The 11,839-nt window shown below is 48.0% G+C and overlaps 1 protein-coding gene across 1 annotated transcript; it reads left to right on the top strand.

Annotated features, from left to right (window-relative positions):
* Positions 1 to 302: 302 nt before the first annotated feature.
* Positions 303 to 11,528, top strand: ACCSL (1-aminocyclopropane-1-carboxylate synthase homolog (inactive) like; the record flags this gene model as incomplete). Its single annotated transcript, XM_084235983.1, has 15 exons — positions 303 to 343; positions 1,521 to 2,043; positions 3,002 to 3,061; positions 3,824 to 3,894; positions 4,251 to 4,320; positions 4,861 to 4,927; positions 5,846 to 5,943; positions 6,173 to 6,250; positions 6,536 to 6,636; positions 7,652 to 7,741; positions 8,472 to 8,517; positions 8,614 to 8,755; positions 10,330 to 10,472; positions 10,560 to 10,707; positions 11,446 to 11,528. 15 exons carry the CDS (start codon positions 303 to 305, stop codon positions 11,526 to 11,528), a joined length of 1,761 nt encoding a protein of 586 aa, XP_084092109.1.
* Positions 11,529 to 11,839: the final 311 nt, after the last annotated feature.

Below are 11,839 nucleotides of genomic sequence, written 5' to 3'. Positions count from 1 at the left end.
CCTCCTACTTTTAAGCCTCTCATCTGCAAAGAGAGGCTAATGGTGGCTCCAATACAGTGACTCCTCCCGCCCCCATCAGAGCCTGGCTCAGGGCAATGCTCAGTGTTAGCTGCCATTGATAATATTGTGGCTTTGGAGGGATCTGTGCCCCCCAGAGTGGCTCAAACCATCATACTCATTCTGTGCATATTAAGGGACCTTGCTGAAGTCAGTGGACTATGATAAATTATTTCCTTTATTGTCCCACCAGCAAGTTGGGGTCCTTAGCAGTTAGGATGAAATAACAATGAAGCTGCCGGTTGATGGTGCTGGTGGGCAGCCGGTCACTGGGCTCCCTCATTACGTAAGTGACCCAAGTTGAGAATGCTGGTCTGGACTTAACCTCTGCCATCTGGCCTGTATACATGTGAGTAGTTTGCTGTGGCCTAGTAAAATTGTCCTTACAAAAGCATGAGGTGAGCCCCTGTTCTATAACTATGTTAAATTCTCTTACAGATTTTCTGTTAATTCTCTTGTCTTCCAGGTAGAGTTGTTCAAAGATAGGAATCTGGAATATTGCTATTTCTAACTAGTTTCTTTCTTTTTTAAACTCTAATTTCTTGCCTAATATTCTTATCTAAAACCTCAGGGATAATGTTATGTAGCAGTGACAAGAGACAGTCTTAACTGAGTTACATGAGTTCGAGGCTTGCATGAGTAGGAGACTGACTTTTTTGGCTGAGAGATGTCTCATGTTAAATCACTTCATCTTACTAAGTTGTCTAAAATAAAAACAAAAATTTGTCAGTTCTCTTTTTAGCATCTAGAGATTAAAATCAAGTGATTTCCTATCCCTGAGATCTGTTAATGAAAGAGTAACATGAATCATAGGACTGAACTATCTTTCCTTTTTCTGGAAGAGTCATAGGGTGATTTTTATGGTGCTATTGGATCCTATTTATTAAATGCTATTCTGGTTTTAATCCTTGATAATCTAATCAGAGGTGAGGTTTATCCATAGTTCTGCATATGAACATCATCAAATCTGATCGCTATTTAATTTTAAAATGGGGCTATTTTTTCTTCTGTAAGACAGTATAAATAGAATTGGATTAAATAATATACTTGCTTTAAATATATGGTAGAACTCCCCTGTGAGACTGATTAGGCCAGATATATTTTTTAGCGAGTGAATGGGTTCCTGGACCCAATTCAGAGTGGGCGTTTGTGGAGGTTTCCCAACACGAACAAGCAGTTCTCAGGGGATGTGAGGGACTGTCTGATAAAGAACTAGACACAGCCATTGGCCTCGGGTTTTCTTACCTGTGACTCCTTACTATCTGACATTTGTTTGGTCGATTCTTTAAGGCTTTAAAAAGGTGCTTTTAGGCATTGCCCTTGAGTAGCCAACTCTTCTGGAACCAGTTCAGCCTAAGCTACGGATATGGGAGAAGCCAGTGACCAGCCCAAGATTGAGCCTGGACCTGGGGGTCAGGGAGTGTCTCCTTTGTTGCAGTACATGCTCTCTTCTTCCTCTGCAGCCAGCTTGCTGAAGCCACGACAGATCCCCAGAGAATGAGTGACCCATCTGACAGCTTCCACATGCCCCGTGTCCAGATTGGGGGCCAGAGTCTTGGAGCCCAGAGGCTGATGGAGACCATGCTGCACTTGAAGAAGACCATAGAGGAGTGCCTCAGGCAGCAGGCCTCGAAGCACCTGCAGCGGGAGCTGGTGCTGGAGGAACAGGGGAGCAGCCAGGCCGCCCAGGAGCAGGAGGCCCTCCTGAGCCGCTTGATGTGCCAGGTGATTGGCCTCCTCCAGTCTGGGGCCCCGGGTCTGCCCAGCCCTTCCCTGGACTCTGAGGGTGATGTTGGTGCTGAGCAGCAGGTCCAGTCACCCAGGCAGCTGGACCAACCCTTTCACCAACTGAGTGATTCTGAAGCTGCATTTGGGACCCATGATCTGTCCACCCGGGGGATTGCCACCTCCACGTTGTTCCAGGCCAGCATCCGGGACTACCAGTCCTACCTAGGAGACAAATTCCACAAGGACAAGAACACCTTGGTGAGGATGGGGGAAGACTCTAGGCCTCTGTCAGTGGGATTTACTGCCCTGTGCCCTCTTACTCTTCTCAGCCCCATGAAGTAGACACTTGCCTTTTTTAGACAAGGTAGTAGGCACAGAAACAGGTGACGTGCCAAGGAAATTGAAGGGATGCATCTGGGTTCCTCTCTCCACAGCATGCTTTCTCTAAATCCTTGCTCTTACCCATTGGGAGTCAACAGGATCATAGTAGTCTGTGAGCTTGAACTCACGCTGGTGAAGTGAACATTGATCTGTGTCCAGGAGCACTAGGGGACAGCCTGAACACAAATGGGTCTTAGAGACTGAATCAGTCAGCCATGATAGCTCTGTGGCTCCTCCCGGAAGGAGGAACAGCACGTGGGAAGCTTTGAGTGGGGAGGGCTTGGCGTGATTGGGAGAGGAATCCCATTGGCCAGAGTAGGGACAGTGGGTACTATGACAAGAGGTGTTGGTGGGGTAGGTGGAAACTTTCCATGCAAGGAAAAGCCGAGTTGGATGTGGGATCATTAAAGAGCCAGGTCCGGCAGGTGAAGATATTCCGTCACCAAGGTCACATGGCTTCTGGGTTCTCCAACCTTCCTCGCTCCGCTCCCTTTAAACCCAGGATCATAGTGGAACCCTTTTCTCAGGAGTGTGAGAATTGAGGCAAATCACATGGAAGTCTGAGTTTAGTGTCTGGCATATAAGAACTCAATGTCTGCAGCTGGTTCGTAATATAACTGAGGTACCTATGTGATTCTAAAGTGGAGGCCTTGTAAGCTGTGAGAGTTTGGGTTTATAGAAAGTTTTCCACCATTTAAAGCTGTCAAACATGGATTGAAGTGCCTCACAGGGCAGTGAGGTGTCCATTTTAACGAATCTGGGGTAAGAACTTAATTGACATGTTCAGAAAGGTAGGGCAAGAGAGCCAACTGATCTCCAGTTCCTTTGTCTTCAGGGCTTCATTAACCTTGGTGTCAGTGAGAACAAGCTCTGCATTGATCTGATGACCAAAAGGGTAAGCCATATTCCCAGCTGTGCTGAGACCCACCTGCAGGTCCAGTCCCCCTGGAGTATTCTTCAGCATGTGGTAGATACAGGTAGATAATAGATTTAGAAGTCTAGGAAAAGGGGCTTCCCTGGTGGCACAGGGGTTAAAGTCTCAGTACCATCAAGCTATTGCCAGAGACATGAGTTTGATCCCTGGCCAGGGAGATGACCTACATGGCACAGCAGACCTCTCCTGTCTGACCTGCTGTTCCCCTCAGCAGTATATTTCAATAGATCCACCCGTTCTGCTCCCCACTATGTGTTTGCTGAATCCTCTAACCCCCCGTCTTTCTAGCCTACACTCCTGTCCATATATGTAAAATAAAATAAAAATAAATCTTTTTTAAAAAGTCTAGGAAAGGGAGTGGGGGAAACAGCTTCTAGAATAGCACATCTAAACTCACTATCTTGCAGCTGTGTTCAGAGGTATTCCCTGTTTGAGAATGTGTGGGTAGGCCACCTACGGGTCTCTGACCCAAATGTAGACTTGGGTCAAACACTTCCAGTGTAATATCTCCTTGTGTAATCTGTGATAAGAAAACCGAGGCCTTCATTCATTAATGGAGGGCTGTCATTCATCAAGGGCCTCTACACACTATCCAGCATATATACCCACTCCTCTTCTGGAAAGTCCGGTAGGGCAGGCCAGACACCCTCATATGTCCCAGGAACAGGATAAAACTCCTTGGGCTTCCCTGGTCTGCTGTCCTTATGCCCTTCTTGCCAACAGTTGAGTCAGAAGGATATGAACTACATTGAGGAATCCCTGCTGCAGTATTCTGACTTGAGAGGACAGCCTTTGTAAGTACCTCTAAATCTATGGCTTCCTGGTCACAGGCACCTGTCCTCATCCAGGGAAAGATCCAGGCACCAGGTTCTTGAATAGCTGCCTCCCTTTTCTTTGGTGAAAAATCTAGAGAATACCTACAGCCAACCCTCACCAGGAGGCAGGCAGGTTTTCTATGGCACTGCCCTGAGTTCTGGTCCAAACTCCAGGCTTCTTGCCCATATTGCCTGAGGTTTTGACAGCCTCAGTCAGTAATCCCGGAAAATGAGGTTGGGGGCTTTGTCCTTTGGAAGAGGCTGAAGTTCAGCTCCTGAGTGAGGGAGGGCCCTCCTGATCCTGGGAACCACACTCTCTTTGTGTCTGTCTACAGCCTGCGGGAGGAGGTGGCCCGGTTCCTGACCTATTACTGCAAGGCACCCAGCCAACTGGATCCAGAAAATGTGAGTCAGTTTCCAGCCTTGCTGCCACCCGGAGGAGGGCCATATTCCTTGGGGACTCTGCATTTTCTAGAAGATGCAGGGAGAACAGGCAGAAACCCTCAGCGCCAGGGCAGAGTAAAGGTCAATGTTCTCAGCTCAGGAGATCCTTTTATCTATTCCTCCCAGGGCAGGGGGCCAGGGGTGTCCCCTTCTTTCACAGGATTTTTTTTTTTATATATATAAAGATTTATTTATTTATTTATTTATTTATTTATTTATTTATTTATTTATACATACAAGAACTGGGGTATAGGCCAGAGATGTGGAGGGTGAGAGAATTCACCAGAGACAAGGTAGGGAGCAGAACAGGCACATGTATCAAAATACACTGCTGAGGGGAGTAGCAGGTGAATCAGGAGAAGTCTTCTGCACCATGTGGCAGGGATCGAACTTGTGCTGCAGTGGCTGTGGTGAGCTTCGTAGGTTACGTCTTAACCCCTTCTGCCACCAGGGAGGCCCGAGCATTGGTTTTTTACTTCTCTCTTTACGCATCATCTTCAGGTGGTTGTTCTGAATGGTTGCTGCTCTGTCTTCTCTGCGCTGATCACGGTTCTGTGTGATCCAGGGGGTAAGTCATGGGTTCTGCTTTCCCTTGGAGCATTGGCAGCACATAGGCCAGAGCCAAGGACAGGAACATGGGGTCAGGCCATAGGGAAGAAAAGCATCTTGAAGCAAGGACTTACCCCTAAAGTGCTAGGGCTTTCACACTGATTAGAACATCTTCCTACTATCTCTGAAGGAAGAGGGATTTGGATCCACATTTGACATGCAAGGAAAACACATGTCAGTCCCCAAGGAGGAAGGCCCCAGCGATGGTGACAGTGGCCATTATCTTATTAGCTGGACTTTGGAGCTCAACTCTAATACAGACAGCCCTGGTGAACTGGTTGAGTTCATGTAGATTTCCTGTTCCTCTACCTCCAAAAAAAAGGGCTAATTAATTTAAAACCAAATAAGTCTGAAAGGTCTGTTCTCAATTTCCCTCTTAATAATGCCCAGTCAAGATTCTCAGCTCTTCACCAGCTCTGGCTGCGTGAGCAGAAGTTACCAAGTTGGCCACTCACAGAAATGTGTCCCTCAATGAGGCCAAACAGATGGGAAGAAATGAACATGTGAGATCACCAGGCCCAAGTAACCTGAGCCTGGACCTGGCCTTGGCCTCCAGTGTTTGGCCAGGAGCTGACTTGCCCCACAAGCAGGGTCTACCTGATCACAAGCTTGGCTCGATTTGCACCCTAGATTCCACATCCTCACAGCAACAGTCTTCCATCCCCTCCCTTTCTAGTATATTGGCAGGAAGGAATTTGAGTTTTGTCCCATAGGTAATGTTTATGAGGACAGATAAGTTGTCTGGAGACTGAGTCTAAAAGCATTAAGCCCCAAGTAGGAGAGATCGCCAAACAACCTTCTCCGTAGCTTTGCTGCTGTTGGGGGCAGGTTCTGACTGGGTCCCTGGACTGACAGCTTTGTCTCCCTGTGCTTCCAGAGGCCATTCTGACCCCCACACCTTTCTATGGTGGCTTGGTCTTTACCTCCAGCCTGTATGCAAACGTCGAGCTGATTCATGTGCACCTGGACAGTGAGGTCAGAATGGGGACCTTCGTCTGCACAGCCCACCTAGACAGTAGATGTTCTAGGGGCACTTGAAAGGTGTAAGGGGTCTTGCTTTCTTGCCATATGACTGGTGGGGAAAGCAGGGGCGGGGAGGCACCCTGGGTGTGAAGACAAGGGATTGTTGGGGTTTATAAGAGTGCAGCATCATGGCTTCAAGGCTTCTCTGACAGGCAGTTCCCAGGCAGTATTTGTCTTCTAGGTCACAGATGGAGAGACGCCTCCATTCCAGCTCACAGTGGGCAGGTTGGAGCAAGCCCTGCTTGAGGCTCAGCTTAAAGTAAGGAGAGAACTGCATCTTCAGGGCGGGCACTGAAAGGGGATGAATAATACCGATTCTAGAACAACTGTTCTCCAAGACTGTGGGCTCCTTAGGAGAAGCAGTGAATGAGCATGTCCTCACAGGAGTCCTGAGCCCGCAGAATGTTTTATGTTCGCCCTCTTTGAGATCCTACCCAGACCTTGATCAGGAGTTCTATAGTGGGAATCCTGACCCAATCTTTGGCCGGTATTAAGGTAGTTAGGAAGGATTTGTGTTTGTTAAGGTATGTCTGGTTCTTCTTAGGGAAAAAAGGTCAGAGGCCTTCTGCTCATCAATCCTCAGAATCCCCTGGGTGATGTCTACTCTCCAGACTCACTGAAAGAATACCTGGAATTTGCCAAGAGGTATGAGTTCTACTCCTTCAGACCAGTTGAAATCCCACAAAGGGGTTCCCATTGCTTGCAGTCAAGAAGTTGGAACCAGAAATAATTGACCCTAAGTACTCCTAGTGCGTCCTGTGCTCTGCAGTTATGTACAATGAACTGAAATGAAGGCAAATGCACTCATAGTCTTGCCCCTCACCTTTGCCCAGGTACAGACACCTACGGAACAATCGTTATAGTTCTGCTTTTCCACTTCTTATAGCATAAATACCTTTTCCCAACCCCATTTCCCAAACTACTCAATCCAAGGGGGTCAAGGAAGACATCCTCAGCCCTTGTGGGGTGAAGACACATCCCTATAAAACTTTTGTGTCCAGTTCCTAAGAACATGCTACCGTCATTTGTCTCTGGAGTTCCTGAATAACTCTATTAGGGTAATCTTTCTTTTCTAGAAGAAACACACTTATTCACATGTCATAACTAATTCAGACCATTAATGGCTGAGCATGGAGACAAGAGGAAAAATGCTGGAGGCTGTGGGCTGAAATTTGACAGAACTGAGTTCAAATCCCAGCTCTAGCACCGGTGAATTGAAGGAACTTTCTATCTCAGAAACTTAAATTTCTTCATCTGCAAGATGGAGATCACAGTATTGCTACAGAGGGCAGCTGGGAGTATAACTGAGCCGATGTGCTTAAGGCCTTGGGCCACTAATGCCCCTACTAGATTCAGACCCTGAACAGAGCCCCCAACTGTACCCCGAACTCTGGGACATACAGCCTTTTCCCATAGGATCTGCTTGATGCTTGAGAGATTAGGGAAGAGTTTCTCACGAGTGTCCTCTGAATTCCTGCCAGGTTTAAGGGCCTCTTCTGGTGTACGTCCCACGTTTACCTTACCAGGCCTCTTGGAAGGGTTCGGTGGGCTGCTGGGGCAGTGGGCACATCTGATCTATATTCAGAGATGTCCAGAAAAGAAAGTGAGTCCTGATCAGGCAGACAACCTAGATATCGTTCTCTTTTGTCCCAACCTGCAGGTACCGCCTACATGTGATTATCGATGAGATTTACATGCTCTCTGTGTTTGATGAATCCACCACGTTCCACAGTGTTTTGAGCATTAAAAGGTGAGTTGCTCTCCACTGGAGTTGGGAATGACAACCATGAGGTTGCTGCTTTGCAAGGTGAGTTCATAGGCCATTAACTTAACTGGATGTCGCTGGGAACTGAGTTAAGTGCCAGTGGTATTATGAAAATGATTGAAGCTTCATTTTTCCAAGTGTCTCCTCTAAATGCCATTTTGTACATGAGTGAACTTGAGGGCAGGGCTGAACATGGACTGTCAAAAGTCAAGATAAGGTCCTACAGAACCAGGATAAAATTTCATGATAAGAAGTTTTTCATGGGAAAAGAATAGAAACAGGGCAGAACTTTCTTAAGGGTAGTGTATGGCCCTAGCACCAGCAAGTAAAGTGAAGAAAGGACATGCTTGGCAGAAGGAACAGCTTCACCAAAGCAGGGCAGTGAGTACATTTGGAAATGGTGGAGGCCCAGTATGTGAGAGCCAGCTGCCAAGAAAGGTGGCTGTGGAGCAGTTGTGGGAAGGCCCCGAGATGGGATGAGGTTCTGGACTTCACTCGGTGGGCGCTTGAGGGTCATCCCATTTAACACCCCAAGGACACCTTGTGTTGCTTTCTGTCTTAACTGGGGCATCTGTCTCTTGAACTTTGGGCCTTGTAGGTCCTGTGGTTAAGTCCACTTCCTCTTTCCCCTCCAAGACCCTAAGATACCCTAGGATGACGGTCTTTATTCTCAAATAATCTCCATAATCTTCATTGTATTGTGTCTCCTCTCCAGTTTGCCTGACCCTGACAGGACCCACATGCTCTGGGGTATCGGTAAGGTGAGCCCCAGCTGCCTGTTCTTGAGTAGGAAGACGGGGGAGCCAGGAGCGGGATGCCGGCACACCAGGCATTCCTCCCGTACTCTCTGCCTCTAGGATTTTGGCATCTCTGGTGTCCGTCTTGGCGTGCTCTACACCCACAACAAGGAGGTGGCCTCTGCCATGAGTGCCTTTGGCTACGTTCACAGCCTCTGTGGCCTCACCCAGTACAAGGTGTGCCAGCTGCTCCAGGACAGAGGTACTGACCTACACCCCAGACTGACATCATGGCCGGACCCCCTAACCATGGGGAATTTCTGGGTTTGCTTGGGTCTCTGACATGTACTCAGTGAATACACTGAGACTCTATCCATGGTGTAGGGTTTAAGTGTGGTAGGACAGGAAGTTTAGAGGAAGTAGAATGCAGCTCAGATGATGCCATGGGGGTACAGACAGAAGATGGAGGTACTCTTTAAAACTCAGGCTGGGCTTTCACATCTGGCTCCTCTGGGAGCTGGTTCTCTTCCCAGGAAGGGGATAGTCAATCGTACTCGCAGGAAGGAATTTCGGAAATCAATTTTTAAGTAAAGGTCTATTTTCCCTCTCCCCAAGCCCTGCTCACTTCAGGGCAAAGATTACAAAGAAGTGCGCTGACCCCTGGTATGATTTAACTTCATCTGCCAAGGTGCCAGGAGGGGCCGACACTTGGGCAAGTTGGTGTGTCTGGATCTGTGGCACCTGGGTTCACCTTCCTTTTGCATCTCCAGTGAATGCTGGCTTCAGAGGGAACTTCCCCTGTAAGACCTCCTTTCTTTAATTCACTAGATCAGGGAAGATACCAGCCCTGATCTAAATGAAAAGCTGGGATATAATGAAACAAATTAATATAATCAGATAACTGGGATTAGAAAGTTTGCTTTCAGCTTTGGGTGGGGACAGCGGTGGATAGGAGAAAGCTACTGGCTATGTCCCTGCATGCTGTCAGGCCCTTTGATAATTAGCAAAAGCCAGATTTCCTGCCCCTTGAATGCTCGTTCTTAACCTTAGATCACAATGGAATTACCTGGAGAGCTTAAGTACTGATGTGTGGCCTCCAGCCCCCCAAAATTCTGATTTAGAGCGTCTGGGGATATAACCTGGGCATCAGGACTTCTAACAGCTCCCCAGGGTAGTTCTAGTATGTTTTCAATGCTGAGAACAACTGGGTTAAGATTATCCCCAAGCATATAGGTTCCTCAGAGTCCATTGGGTGAAGCCCTACGGAAGTAAGGGACTCTGTGTATAATCGTCTAGTTGACAACAGCAGCATGGACCCATTTAGGGTAATACCCCAATTCCTTGCTTCAGTGGTATAAGTCCAAAAGGAACATTTTTTTTTTTTAAAGATTTATTTATTTATTTATACAAGCACCGGGTACAGTCAGAAGTGCAGGAGGATGAGAGAATTCACCAGAGCCAGAGCAGGGAACAGAACAGACAGACCGATGAAATACCCTGCTGAGGGGAGCAGCGGGCACGGCAGGAGAGGTCTGCGTGCCATGTGGGACCCTCACCAGTGGCCGGGGATCGAACCGGCGCTGCAGAGGCTGCGGGCAGCTTCGCAGCCCAGTGCTCAACCGCTGCACCACCAGGGGAGGCCCCAAAAGGAACATTCTTACTGGACTATTAGAGTCCAGTGTTTCCACCAGAGCTGTAGTTAGGGGAGTGTGCTGGGTATGGCTGCTGGGTATGGGTATGGCTGCCATCGGCTCGAAAGTAACAGCTAGAAATAGCTGGCACGAGCCCACGTGTGGAGCAAAGGCCTGTGACTGCTCTCTTCCCCTACCCATCCAGACTGGATTGACCGAGTGTACCTGCCCACTAACCGCTTCCGGCTAAAGACAGCTCACAGATATGTCACCAACAAATTGCAGGCGCTGAAGATCCCCTTTCTTAAGCGTGGCTCTGGCCTCTATGTCTGGATCAGCTTGAAAAAGGTGAGCTCTAAGAGCGAAGACAGGTATTCTTTGGCACACCTGCCAGCTGGGTCTTGGGACTCAGCGCTGTCCCTCTGCCTTCCCCAGTACCTGAATCCGTGTACTTTCGAGGAAGAGCTGCTCCTCCACCACCGCTTCTTGGACAACAAGTTGATACTGTCCCGTGGCAAATCTTACCAGTGTAAGGAGCCTGGCTGGTTCCGCCTCAACTTTGCAGATAGGCACCTCAAGCTTGGTGAGTGGCATCTGACTTCCCAATATTGGCACCTTGCAAAGATCAACCCTCTATAACCCAAGACCTGAGTCTTCCCTTTTTTGACCTTCAGCAGCCAGTAGCTCTACCTTCTCTACACCAGCTATTTCAACCTTCATGTTTTGAATTAAGCTCCATTATATGAGAGCTTGAGATAGACCTTTTGGGTATCTGTTCTGTGCCTGCTACTGAATCAATAAGTGATACCCTGCCCTATGGGTACCACTTCCATAGGTGAGATAGACAGGTAGATGACCACAGAAGACTCTTTTCAGATTCTGCTTGGCAGATTATGGAGAACATAATGTTCACGTTCACAACTGTCTATTGCTTTGTGCTAGACACTGCCATGCCTGCCGGGAGTACAGGAAAGGACACTTATGTTACAGAAATATCTTTTGGTTTAATGTGGAAAATAGATCAAAGGGAGGCTAGGGGCAGATTGAAGGGACACTAGAGGAACACAGATAGAAAACTTGATGAAGCCTGGGCCATTACCATGAAGGTGTCTGGCAGGCAGATGCTATGACCTTGAAGCTCAAAGAGAGTCATCAGGGAGATGGCAGGTAAACCTGGAAATCTATCCCAAAGAAGGGAGGGCAACAGCTCAGTATGTCTAAACGGGGGCTCTGTTAATAGTTTACTACCAGGTGCGTTTGTCTGGGGCCCACCTACAAGCTCACCATATCTTTCTTTCCTTATTCCCATTTGGACCTCTAGCAATGCATCGGTTCTGCCAGGTGCTAGAGGAGCAGAAGTTGAATGAGCCAGAGAAACTCACAGAGGATGCGCTGAGGGAGTAGGTGGCCTGCCTTCTGGCCAGCGACTCCAACCAGTCACGTGCTCAGGGGGAGTCCCTGATGTCAGTCTTGCGGGGAACACTGGCTATAGCCCTGGTACTGTGACTGAGCCAACAATGGGCTCCTCCAGAAATGGGGTCGTCTGACTCAGTCATCAACCTTGTTAAGCTGAATATCTGTCATTTTTAGAAACTTTGCATCTTTTTAGTCCTTGCTGTTACTAATTATTGCGTATTTGGAGTGTTTTTGTAGGGCTAGGAATGGAAAAGCCTAGAGGAATAAAGGGAACACTCTGGGTCCCTTTTTGATGGGTT

Source organism: Talpa europaea, assembly GCF_964194135.1.
Source record: "Talpa europaea genome assembly, chromosome: 1".
Lineage (NCBI taxonomy): Eukaryota > Metazoa > Chordata > Mammalia > Eulipotyphla > Talpidae > Talpa > Talpa europaea.
This window is presented reverse-complemented; position numbering and strand designations above follow the sequence as displayed.